This window comes from Adelges cooleyi, unplaced genomic scaffold, assembly GCF_023614345.1.
Source record: "Adelges cooleyi isolate 19-005CV unplaced genomic scaffold, UGA_ACOO_1.1 ACOO_flye_CR_arks_rails_tigmint_CR_PRNA_1, whole genome shotgun sequence".
NCBI lineage: Eukaryota > Metazoa > Arthropoda > Insecta > Hemiptera > Adelgidae > Adelges > Adelges cooleyi.
Window position 1 is genome coordinate 4,272,378 of NW_026095751.1, and position 13,106 is coordinate 4,285,483.

General features: G+C 27.3%; 3 protein-coding genes across 3 annotated transcripts; 1 reads left to right on the forward strand and 2 right to left on the reverse strand.

Moving 5' to 3' along the window:
• The first annotated feature begins 2,194 nt into the window (after positions 1-2,194).
• Positions 2,195-3,738, forward strand: LOC126834769 (probable low affinity copper uptake protein 2). Its single transcript, XM_050566937.1, has 4 exons — positions 2,195-2,725; positions 2,807-2,981; positions 3,041-3,267; positions 3,335-3,738. Exons 1-4 carry the CDS (start codon positions 2,656-2,658, stop codon positions 3,433-3,435), a joined length of 573 nt encoding a protein of 190 aa, XP_050422894.1. The 5' UTR covers positions 2,195-2,655; the 3' UTR covers positions 3,436-3,738.
• A 440-nt stretch (positions 3,739-4,178) lies between these two features.
• Positions 4,179-5,195, reverse strand: LOC126834760 (mitochondrial import inner membrane translocase subunit Tim29). Its single transcript, XM_050566925.1, has one exon. It carries the CDS (start codon positions 5,110-5,112, stop codon positions 4,495-4,497), a length of 618 nt encoding a protein of 205 aa, XP_050422882.1. The 5' UTR covers positions 5,113-5,195; the 3' UTR covers positions 4,179-4,494.
• An 819-nt stretch (positions 5,196-6,014) lies between these two features.
• LOC126832935 (DNA polymerase eta-like) lies at positions 6,015-10,936 on the reverse strand. The gene is made up of 8 exons (XM_050563993.1): positions 10,613-10,936; positions 10,411-10,545; positions 10,072-10,274; positions 9,721-9,890; positions 7,913-8,136; positions 7,649-7,832; positions 7,388-7,560; positions 6,015-7,325 (listed from the first exon to the last, which is right to left on the reverse strand). The coding sequence occupies exons 1-8, from the start codon at positions 10,750-10,752 to the stop codon at positions 6,371-6,373; spliced, it is 2,184 nt and encodes a 727-aa protein (XP_050419950.1). The 5' UTR covers positions 10,753-10,936; the 3' UTR covers positions 6,015-6,370.
• Between the last annotated feature and the right edge of the window lie 2,170 nt (positions 10,937-13,106).

Genomic DNA, 13,106 nt, shown 5'->3' on the forward strand with positions numbered 1-13,106 from the left:
TTTATAAACAGTATTTTTGTATTATATAGTAGTAATTACGATTCAAGAAAGAAAACAACAGTATATATATATATATTATTAATAATATAAATATATACATCAATAAAATCCATTCTCGTGTACATATATATATATATATACTCAATTTGTGCCTGGCTTGCAATTATATATTTTTGTTTATTCCTAAATAATTTGTGTGCATTGTAATAGTATTTAGAAATTGTACTTTATAGTAATGTTTTTCATGAAATAAATGTTTTAGGAAAAACATAAATTTAAAAAAATTATTTTTATGTTAAGGCCCCTGGATACCGACCGTTTTTTTTAGCCAAAACACATCATTTTTTGTCCATCGCACAGGCTGAACCATTAATCCGATAAGCAATCTTAAAACAGATATGAATTTGTCATAAAGTTTACTTGAGATCGGTCAGAGCACTTTTTTCAATTTTTAATTTTAACCCTTTCCAAATTTGATTTTAAAATTTAAAATTTTATGAAATGTTCAAATGTGTTTTATGCGTAGTAGGAATAAGATATCAAAAAAGTACGCTGACCGATCTCAAGTAAACTTCATGACAAATTCAAATCTGTTTTCAGATTACTTATCGTATCACTGGTTCAGCCTGTGCGATGGACAAAAAATGTACTATTATCTAAACTAAAATGGCTTTTACTCATAGACAAAATTATTTAAACTAAAAATAATACCATGAAGCTCATATAAATTAACCGGTAAATTCATTACCATGGTTGAAATTTAATAAAACCACTTTTTTCTTAAATATTGCCTATACAAAACTCCTTAAAAATGATCGGTATTCAGGGGCCTTAATATTATAAATAACATTTAAAATTTTTAAAGGGTAACTTTTAAAAATCGAGTAGCAATCTACGTATTTTATTAACTGCAGTGAAACGTTAATCAGTTTTGAATACTTGCCAAATTTTAGGTATGGGCTACAGTAAAAAGTAGATTCACTCACCCGTACTTCCCAACTCGCCCCTATACTTTAAGAATGGTAATCACTTAAAAAGTATATATATTCAAATGTGGTCATCGAATTGTAATTAGTTAGTACCACTACATATTATAGTTATAATAGTCGTTTTTAAACAGTGGTGCAAGTCAACTTTTTTGAAAATTGCATTTATATTGTAAGTGAATACTTACTACCTGTTAAATGCCTAAATGACATAACTATATATTCCAGAAAGTGAAATCTATTTTAAATTAACATGCTTGACGATTTTTAATTTTTGTTTATAACAAGAGTGACATAAGTCTATTTACACCCACAGTATAGTGATAATTTATGACATGCACCACTTTTCTTTAAATGAGTTCAACTATGATAAATAAATCTATTTTAGAAGTAAGTTACTATATTTTTTTAAATTTACCATTTAAAACAAATGTTTACTTAAAATAATATATAATTGCAATGGAAAAAATAGATATCTAGTTTAACTTTATGATAATAATCGGGTCACAGGAATATATTTGTTACTAATGCTAACAATACATCGCAAATTCTTTAAGCATTTATAACTAATAAAACAAAATAAAGTTCATTAAAACCACTGTTATGTGCCAATTCATATGGTATTTTTCATACGCTACAGCCGTAAATGATTTATTGCAAAACAATCAAAATAATTTTGAAATAATATTATTGTAAAATGCAATTTGTAATATACAATTAAAGTACACTAAAGAGAATATAAAATCACAGGTATGTCGGTAAATGTTGTGTATGCCATGTACAAGTCAACCAAAGAACACCAACAGCCATTTTACGATTATCAGACTGTACTAGTACACCTATGTTTTTAAAAATGGTCACAGTATATTAGCCATATCCCATAACCGTGATTTAATACGGTTCACAGCAGCTGCAGCTGATGGACCGTAGAGTATGACCCAATAAACAGCTGCTGCTGGTATGTCGCATAGGGTATTACTCTATGGTATGTCGGCGGCAACTTGTGATAACCGTGAAATGGGCGGCCGTGTATTTCTTACGGGTGAAAACCAGTAACCGATAAAGTTGATACTTGATAACACAGGTTTCTGACATACGGCATACCTATTACCTATTTATTTTGTCATGCCGTTATCGGTACGTTCCCCATGAAAATAATATACGGTTAGCGTGAAATGCCCCTCAAGGTCGGCATGCGTACAGAATTCAGCGGTGAACAATAGTAGATAGGTCACATGATTCAGATTTGGTGGTAAACACTAAATAACAATAATAACATTACGGTTATCTTAAAGACTGCCTACCGCTGACGCCTGACGGTTGAAGTGCCGAACTCGTTCAGACTTCAGTCCACAATGATTGAGGAAATATACTGTTTCTGAAATCTAAGTTGTTAATAATTAACGAAGGTTCATTTTTACACGGCCGATAACCTGACAGTGTGTTTACTGATAATTTTTCATTAATCTGTAACAGTATTTGTTACGATTAGTGATCGAATGTACTGGTAATCAAATTACTAGTAACCAACATTTAGTATACTACATACCTTTATAATATTATGTCTCCGACTGCCGACATAATATCTTGAGTTCTGGTCTAATAAATAACGCAATGTATACAATAGTTTTTCTCGAGTAAATATATTGAATTTTTTTTCCAAAAAGCAATGTCTTTTACATTCAATCCAAACATTGAACCATTTCTTATTAAGAACTTCAACATTCAAACTACAATAGGTAAATAAAAACTATAATATGCCAGCTGTATTAAAAATTAAATATATATATATATATTATTCAGTATTAATTACTTTATAGGTTTATTTACCATATGTGTTGGATTAACGGCTTTAGCAATTGTATTCGAGTCCCTAAAAACCTTTCATTATATGTCAAAGGTCCACAAACGACTACGCTGTTGTAGCCAGCCAAATTGCAAAGACTATGTCAATAAAGAAATGTCTTCAGTTACTCTTGGAACGAAAATAATTGAGTAAGACAAATGTTTTATTTTTTGATAGGTATAGAAAACTATAATATATTTTATTTTAGTTGTGTTAAAGGGCTGGGAGTTTATTCCTTACAAATGCTAATTGGATACGTTCTTATGTGTGCCGTAATGACGTACAATGCTTTTGTTTTTATTGCTGTTGTCGGAGGTTATGGTGTAGGGTATTGGCTGTTTGGTTTGACCATGATGCAGTTAACAGCAAAAAATTTATTAAAATCCAATAATGTTCCGATTAAATGTAGAAAATGTACTACAGTAAACAACAATAGTAAGAATTAATATTTTAAAATTGTATTATAACAATTTGATAATGTCATATTATCTATTTGTTTTAGAAAACGGTCATGAAGAAGAAGAAAGCACTTGTACCGAAATTAGTGATAATTCACCTGGTACAAGTTCGACAATAGTAGTAGACGTACATTGCAATAGCTAATATTTTTTCCTGGCTTTATATTCCTCTCCCTATTTTGTTTATTTAGTGAAAATGTTTTTTAAATTTGTTTTATATTACTTTATAGATTTCTAATGAGGTTTTCTTCAAGAAATACTTTTAGTTACCCTTATAATGTTGAGTATATGTTTATTAATGTATCCTGATACCAATTTGTTTTAAAACGTCTCTTATTATTGTTACCTTGTAGACTATGCCATAGTCAATACAGTAAGTAATTAAATAGTCTATTACTTATTAGGTTGACCTAATGGATAATTTTATTGAAGCATAAAGTAAAGATAATATTTAAATAATGTTATATTAACATAAAATACATAAATCTTGAATTTATATTAAGATCAATGTATCTAAATTTTGTTAGTTTTTTTATTAAGATTTTATGTATACCTAAAGAAAAACAAGCTTATTCATTGTTAATTTTATAAAAATTGAATATTATAATTTTCCTTATTTTCTTATAATAACTGTTTTTTTTATTGTCTAATCAAATCCAATAATTAATAATTGTAATACATAGTCAGGTAAGGTTAGATTAAATTTATCTTCACTATATTTATTGTGTTTATATGGAATTAGACTATCCAAAGTGTGGCAAATAGAAAAATAATTCGGCCAAAATTATTTTCGAGCTCAATATCTTTTTAATTTATCATATTTTTCTATTTTTGATATAAAGTGTAAAAGGTAATTATCATTTTTAGTTAATAAAAACAACTTCTAAATTGCACACTAAATGATTGTCATCGTTTTGTTCTAAATGCATTTATAACAATGGTTTTTTTTTTGTCCATATGAGCATATGTAATTTTGGATGTATATTTACATTCCATCATAACTAATGTACAGTAAATTAACCTTTTTAAATTTGTATGGTACAATATTAAATTAAAAAAAAAATGAGCAGAAAACCATATGTTATAAATCAATTCAGTAAATAAATCGAAGAGGGGAATCGTTCTTATTCAGGTATTTTACAAGATTACACAGAAATAAGCAAAGAAATGAGTGAAATCAAACATAAACAGGGTTAATAAAAAATTACACTTGTTCTTCAATATTTTTCCATTCGTCGGGATTTATGTCATAATCGACCATGATTTGTTTGAGATGCCACCATTTGCCCAAAAAACCAATATCTATGGCTCGTTGAGGAATTTGCAGTATTGTTGGTTTTATGTAGGAACAGTTTGCTTTGAACAATTGAATGTCGTTATTGAACTCGTCGATCCAGATAACTGAAAACAGCAATAGGTCAAACCTTTTAACAATGCCCATGTTATAACATTTTTCCAAATATTCCAAACGCTGTACAGTATTTGGATTACGTATTGTAGGTGAAATATACAACATTGAATTTGCACATTCCAGAAGTTCAGATCTGAAACTATTTTCATCGGGATTATTGGATACACAATAATATACACAGCCTCCTAGTGTACTGGCCAAAACACTTTTGATAGGATTTTCTTTGATATAAGTACCGACACCTAATGTGGATTCGTAGTAATCTTTGGCTACGCTTTCCCAATACGTTTTCCAGCGTTCAACAATTGTACCGCGAAAACGTTCCGGAAATGCAAACCTTCCAGACTTTTGTTTTAAGCTGCTACTCGTAAGAGTACCATACCATTTAATCAGTTGACGAGAACAAAACATAATGTTTTCTTTTTGACAAAATTAAACTATTTTAACTTAAAATCGATTATAAAAAGATCAATCTAATAATGATTGACAATTGTTCTTACTTATTAGGATTTATGTTACAGCTTATACTACTCCATGTGGATTTATCGTAGAACTTTTTATCTTCCACTGACTGTCCTTGTTGTTTTTAGTCGCGTCTATGTTAACAGCTGATTTATAAGTGAAAGATAACTCCAAGATAAATCAAATACTATCACAGATTATATGGAACAGGTTAGCCGTCGGTATTCTGTAATAATATGATTTGTACACGACCAACCGGTCAGAATACGTTATAGATATAATTTTAGTTATTCAAATTTCAAATATTTTATTCAAATATAGTAATTTGGAAATTATTAAAAAAAAATATTTTTTTTTATTTCAATTGATATTTTCTTTAGTTTGTTTTAGTTATCATTGGTTATTTAATAAGGAAGTAATAAAAAAAAAAAATATTTTTTTTAAAAGTTAGATTTGTATTATATACTAAACAAATGATGGCATTATTTAAGTTAAATATGAAGTTTAGAAGGAATTTTTTAATAACATGTTTTGTAACGCCAGTCAAAGCTTTTTATCATTTAATTATATATGGTTGCTGTACAGAGATGGCCAAATTATTTTAGCAGATTCGGGAAGACAGCAATATAACTTTTTCAAACAAACAAAAAGTTTATATAGACTTATATATAACTTAAAATATTATATATCTATAAGCACGCACGGTAACAAATATCAAATAAATAATATATTTTTTAATAAGACACAAGGATGTATTAAAATTAACAATCGTTGAACATTTCCACATTGATCTCTTTAAAACAAAACTTTAAATACAAATATGTGAATAAATTATCATCAATTATAAATACTATAATAATCAAATAAATGTAAAATTAAATAAAGGACGGTAGTATCATTATATTGTATATTTATACATTAACTATTCTATTAATAACAGTAAACTTTTCTAATATTTGCTAAAAATGATAAAAATGTGTTGTTTTTTTTAGTGACCTATACCATGCTTTAATCAAATGACTAGGCAACATATCTGGAATTGCACCAAGTATTCTTAAAAAAATATGTAATATTTACTAGGTCACATTTATTAAAATATAAATATTATTTATTAACATTATGGTTTGCAATCAAAATGTATTGATAAATATATAATTAATTTTGGAAATCCTCTTTGATGAATGATGCACTCGTGGATGCATAGAATTTACGTACCTACTGGCTTGAAATAAGAAGAAATATTTTTAGTGCAAGATTTTTTTGTTTTAGGACTTTTAGGTATACCGAGTTTTCGTTTACGATTGTTATTTACAGTTTTATTTGGAGATTTATGTAAACCATCAATTTTCGCTATTTTATTTACATTTTCAACAGAATTTAACTGTTTGCTTAGTTCCAAAGCTATATGATGATCCAAATGTTCATCATATTCCTCAATATCGATTAACTTATTACATCGATCACATGACAACTTGAATGGATTATCTTCAATAGCGGTTTCTACAACAGAATTTTCTTCAATAGATAGATCATCTCTTATAACCTGTTTACTAGGAGATACATAATCAAGTTTTTTTAAGAAAACCCCTGTAGCGAACGGTTGTTTAATCGAATGGGAATCATAAAGTTCTTTTTTATCTTCAGAAGTTACTTTATCTGATTTATACGTGTTATTATCTTCATGGTTTGTTTTATTGAATTCTGTTAGTGAAAACTCTCCAGTTTTATGTGGTTTTATGGGAGGAATTGATTCAAGTTTTTTAAAGAAAAAACCACCAAGTTGACTTGTTGATTTCAGTTTGTATTGCTGTGATTCCTGATGTATGTTATTGGTTTCATTAATTTTTTCAGATTTCTCCGAATTTAACTTTTCATTATTAGTTATTGAATCATTGCTTTTAGAAATTGTTGATGGTTGATATATTTCTTTTGGTTTCTCAAAAACTTGTGTCAATACAAGACAATCATTTTTATTTATTTTGTCTACATAAGTTTCAGAATGTATTGGTTGTTTGCAGTCAAGTGCAGTTGAATTAATGTCATTCGTTTGTTTTGTCTCTACCGCTGTAGCTTTATTAAAATAATTGTTGATTAACGATTTTCCCTCTTTCATTTCTTTGAATTTCCCAATAGCTAGTCCTATAAGTGTCAAAGGATTTTTCCTAAAACAATTATTATGCTGCTTTAAAATAACATTTAAAATTTATTTTAAAAAGTATAGTACCAATTTATAGATGATTTTTGATTATCAGTCATAGAATATAACAGTGTATGAGCTGTGTTCAATAATTTGTCACGGTTATATGTTGTTACTTCCCCGCAATGCGATGTAGGGAGACTAGTATCTCTGTTTTGATATCTGACGCTGACTGTCATTGACGTTGCTCGTCTTTTATTCTAAACAAAATTTTACATGTGTTGTTTAAGAAAATGTTACAAAATCCTCTGCTCCTCATATAGCTGTCTGAATATGCAAATGACATACTGTTTTTAGGTCTGCTTCTAATTTGTCAACAACATCATCTATTAACGTGCACACCCAATGATTAACATCATTTTTTACTTTTAACCCCAAAGGAAATGATTTGCAACTGCCAATTGATTTAGGAATTAATCTCGATTCAACTGGTTCATTATCAATACCCCTTGAAACTTGATACAAAAAATGACTGAAAAAATTATCAGTTATTGATTATACAGTTTTTTATTTAAAATATATTTATCAATTAATAAATGACACAACTAGTACCTGGTTTTATCATCAAACTTTTGTCGTAAAATATCTAAAGGAATTATAGCCAAATCTGACATGAAAACACATTCAAATTCTTGTGCAACCCTAATGCCTAGTTTACCACCCAAATTTCGTACTTTTTTTAGTGGCACCGATCTAAATAGATGTGGTATGCTAGATGGGGGTAATAATGTCTGCTGGTTGGGCTTATGCAAGCCACACGCTAACTTGGCTAAAATCTGTAATATAAATAATAAGTTAGCAAAATATTTTACAAAACAATATCTGTTTTCAAAGTTATGCAAAAATTATTTTCATAATGAATAAACTGATTATTTAGTGAATAATATATAATTTTTTTTTTTATTCATGAATAAAATGTTTAGATTAAAAATGTATTGAAAAGTAACTTGATTAAAGCCCAAACAAATTTGGTGGTCAGGGGCACTGCCCTCAAGCCACCATTAAGCAATCAAATTAAATTTTTTTTGGCGATTTCAAAAAAGTCCAATTTTTGGACAAAAACCACAAAAAAAGTGGCCAAAAGTACATTTTCTCAAAATATAATATATTTTTATTCATACATTTTAGTTGAGGAATTGTTTTTAAAAATATTGGAAATTTTGGTTGCCCATTATATCTAAAAAACAGTTAGAAAAAATTAATTCATTCTAAAATATAGAATAAGTATAATTTAAATTTATTTAAAATGAGTGCATAAATTAATTTATATAAATTAATCTTAGGATTCTTCCTTTAGAAAATGTCTTAGGGAGGTTATATAAGTTTTTAATTATAACAGACATGTGGCGACAGGTATGTCATACATATATTATAACAGGTATGTGTTATACCCAAGCCATCTATACTTATATTAAAGAATATAATTTCCAAACAAGTTTAAATTAAAAAAACTATCAACATTGAGTAAATAATTGCAGCTGGTCACAATCTATAGTTAAGTACATATTAGTGGTGGGACTATTTGAATAAAAAAAATTTGAATATTTGAATACTTTATTCGCACGAATATTTGTTATTCGAATAACGAATATTCAAATTTTTTATTCGAATATTCGATGGGTTATTCAAATATTCAATCTGATTTTTCGAACATTTTATCATTTTCTTTGCAGGATTAATTAGATTAAAAAAAAAAATAATTAAGAGACAACTAAGGTGGACCTTGATATATTTTTAATAATTTTTTAACAAAATAAATATAATTATAACAAATTATTCTTTTGACAAAATAAATATTATTACTTATTACAACAAATAAGATTTTAACAATTTATATAGATATAATAATTACAAAAAAACATAAATTTGACAAAATATTCGAAAATTTGAATATTCAAATTATTTGATTACTATTTGAATTATTCGATTACTATTCGAATTATTTTCATACGTATAGTATTATTCGATTATTCAAATAATTCGAATAATAGAAAAATTCGATTCGAGGTCTCAGCTCTAGTACATATAATATTATTATACTTAGTTTTTTAACATTCCTAAATGAAAAATCTTAGGGTTAATTTGCATAAACTAATTTAAGCATTGATTTTACATAAACGTTATATAATTAATTATATATATTGTGTATTATATATTTTAGAATGTATTTATTTTTTTTAAAAGGTTAAAAAAATATTTTGAAAGTATACTTTTAGCCACTTTTAATGTGATTTCTGCCCACTGTGCAGCAGAACAATTTTTAATAATAATAATATTTTACTATTGCCTGTGCTTCTGCAGCTTATTCTTATGTATAAAAAAAAAAAAAAAAATAGCAGTACTACGAGTTAAAAACTTACTTTATTATTTGCTATTCCTGCTGAACATCGAAAACCGGTTTTCAAAAAAATTGATTGTCTCAGATTTTCTACCATCATGGCAGCTATTGTTAAATGTAGTAAATTTTCATCTTGTAGCTCATTATTATATACATCGTTCAGCCAAGATTTGATATATTTACTATTACCTTCTAAAAAATAAACATCAAGTTTTAAAATATTATTATGATGGTTGAGATTGAAGGAATGCTCAATTTTTATTATACTAGACTAGTTTGTATTCCTCTGCTAGCTTTATTATAGCACAAACTCTTGCTATAGTATTTGCTATTATTTTCATATAATAATAATTTATTATTATTTCTTACTTACCCGTAGAACTCTTATCATCTGAATAACCCTCAATATATGTATTAGGTAAATCAGATTCAGTGATCACTTTATTGCGATTTGATATAACATAATTATTTACTGCACTAGTTAAATCTAAATAGGCTTCATCAATACTAGCTCGTTGTACGCATGGACAAAATTCACTAAGGACATCAAACACTTTTTGACTCGCTTCCCGGTATCTACAATAAGTTTTTATTAGATAATGATTATCATACTAAATATCAAAATTATCATACTAAAATTATTAAGAACAAATTTAAAACTAAAAATATAAGTTCAAAGCAACTGAAGTTAGATAGGATTTATTTATCTTACTTGGATAGGTCTGCTTTACCGTGGAGTTCTTTTACACGAACTAAATTTAAATCTGGGCAAGTCTTCAACGCATCGTCTCCTCTCATATGACGCCCAACTCCTTTTGCTCTTGCCTCATAATTTACAGCTATTATCCTTCAATAGATTTTAACAAATAAATTATAGTTTCTTATGACTAACAATATTGAGTAAATTATTTTACCCGCCACCTCTCCAACTATTATATTGTACAACAGCTACTGGTTTTCCAATTAGCGATTGATTATGCTGCACTTCTACTTGACAGTAAAAACAATCCATGTCAACTAAAACTATTAATCGTTTTGCATTGAACTCGTCCATTATATCTAATATTTAAAGTTTAATAATTAATTAAGCATGGATAAAATTAATATTTCCTTTGAAAACGTAAAATGAGTCTATACAAAATGTAATTTAAAAAAAATAGCCTATTCAATGATGGTGAATTATTAAGTATTAACTGAATAAAACATCTTTATTAATGTTTTACAATTCAAAATTTTAATTATAGGTCTTTAGAGTATGGATAACATTGTTATTAACTATTACTATCGTATTAGATTAACTGTTATCACTTATCAGTTATCAGTCATAATAAAAAATTTGTTCCATGAACATTTAATTAAAATGTATTCTGTTGTTTGTAATCAATTACGGATTTAATTTATCCGTGGCCTGTGTATTTATTACTAATTAATTGTATAAATAATAGTATGTCTGTCCCATTCCCATGTACGTCTTTCTTTTTACCATTTCAACAATAAATATTATATTACAAAACTATGGAAAATTGTAGTATGTAATGAAAATATTCTCTCTCGTTCCAATATGTATACTTTATGTTTATCCAATTATACTTTATTTTAGTAATTAAAACATGTTTTACAAAATATGTTAAAGTTTTTATTTGAATATAATATTGTAAATATGAAAATTTGTTTATTTTAAATAACATCAGTATAAGTATATGTTTTTCTTAGGGTGTATATTTCGATAAAAAATACTTTAATATCAAAGCGTTCCAGAGTTATACCTAATAAGTAATAACTAAATCATAACCATAGATATAACTTACCTACTTCCTGCCTCCTAGAGTAATCGACCCTCAAAGCTCGAACTTAGTGCAGTATCAAAAATTACTTGTTACTACGGCCGACCTGCTGTTAGTTTTTAATTTTGAAAAGCAATACGGTTTTTGCGGTCTTATTATTTGGAATGATAAAAAAAATCGTGAGATTTTGAGCTAAAGCTAGAAATGTAAAATCGTGATAATGTTTTTAGACTTTTCAAACAAATAAATAAAGCAAGTAAACCAGGCAATGAACTGTAATTATTGCATTATATTATGTTATATAAATATTTTCGTGGTCGGCTCCCAGCTTAAAACATCATATTAAAAATGAACCATATTAGGTATAATAATTTTATTTAGCTAATTATAAATTTTTAAAAATAACTATCAACAACTTTAGAGGGAATAATTTACTTAAGGCCCCTGGATACCGACCGTTTTTTCAGCCAAAACACATCATTTTTTGTCCATCGCACAGGCTGAACCATTAATCCGATAAGCAATCTAAAAACAGATATGAATTCGACATTAAGTTTACTTAAAATCGGTCAGAGCACTTTTTTCAATTTTCAATTTTAACCCTTTCCAAATTTGATTTTAAAATTTAAAATTTTATAAAATGTTCAAACGTGTTTTATGCGTAGTAGGAATAAGATTTCAAAAAAGTACGCTGACCGATCACAAGTAAACTTCATGACGAATTCAAATCTGTTTTCAGATTACTTATCGGATCACTGGTTCAGCCTGTGCGATGGACAAAAAATGTACTATTATATAAACTAAAATGGCTTTTACTCATAGACAAAATTATTAAACTAAAAATAATACCATGAAGCTCATATAAATTAACCGATAAATTAATTTACATGGTCGAAATTTAATAAAACCACTTTTTTCTTAAATATTGCCTATACAAAACTCCTTAAAAATGGTCGGTATCCAGGGGCCTTAAACGTTAATAGTAAGTTTAACTGTTTTATTTTTTATCAATAGTCGTACATTTTATTATTTTTAGAAATGCTATTATTGCGAGAAATGTTACTATTGTAAGAGTTATTTTTTTTTGTGTTCCTATCCTTTAATTAAAAATGATATTGCTTTTTATCGTAAGAATGAAATTTGATTTATTTATAATATTAGAGTTACAATTTATTTCGTAAAGGTGTAATATTTTTTTTAAATAATATTTTGCTTATCCGAGTACAGTCATTCAAACAATACGATTTTAGCAAATCTGGGGCAATGAATTATTAACCTGAAAGTGATTCAATATCTGGCAAAATCCTCGATACTAATGAGGGGCGAATTGAAATTTTTTTCATTCCTAGGCAAATAATATACTACACCATATTGCCAAAAAAATATTTTCAGATTTTTTAAAATAAAAATATAGTCATTCTTGGCGCTTTATACAACTGCTTAAATGTCTGCCCATAAATTCTCCGCTTATGCGGATTTCGAGATAAATACATAGTGTAAGAATATCACGTGCAGACTGCAGTGTTATTTATTATTATCTGGATTTATGTCACACTGTTTGATGTATTGATAACATTTGTTTAGGTTTTGAAAATAACACTGTCCACTGATAAAATTAAGAATT

What these genes read in the sequence shown, in the direction of transcription:
- LOC126834769 (XM_050566937.1), top strand. Translation starts at nt 2,656, where the DNA reads ATGTCTTTTACATTCAATCCAAACATTGAACCATTTCTTATTAAGAAC. An exon ending in CTTGGAACGAAAATAATTGA is followed by an intron (nt 2,982 to 3,040) that starts GTAAGACAAATG and finishes ATTTTATTTTAG; the next exon opens with TTGTGTTAAAGGGCTGGGAG. An exon ending in TACTACAGTAAACAACAATA is followed by an intron (nt 3,268 to 3,334) that starts GTAAGAATTAAT and finishes TATTTGTTTTAG; the next exon opens with AAAACGGTCATGAAGAAGAA.
- LOC126834760 (XM_050566925.1), bottom strand. Translation starts at nt 5,112, where the DNA reads ATGTTTTGTTCTCGTCAACTGATTAAATGGTATGGTACTCTTACGAGT.
- LOC126832935 (XM_050563993.1), bottom strand. Translation starts at nt 10,752, where the DNA reads ATGGACGAGTTCAATGCAAAACGATTAATAGTTTTAGTTGACATGGAT. An exon ending in GGTAAAGCAGACCTATCCAA is followed by an intron (nt 10,275 to 10,410) that starts GTAAGATAAATA and finishes AACTTATTGTAG; the next exon opens with ATACCGGGAAGCGAGTCAAA. An exon ending in TAGAAGCAGACCTAAAAACA is followed by an intron (nt 7,561 to 7,648) that starts GTATGTCATTTG and finishes AATTTTGTTTAG; the next exon opens with AATAAAAGACGAGCAACGTC.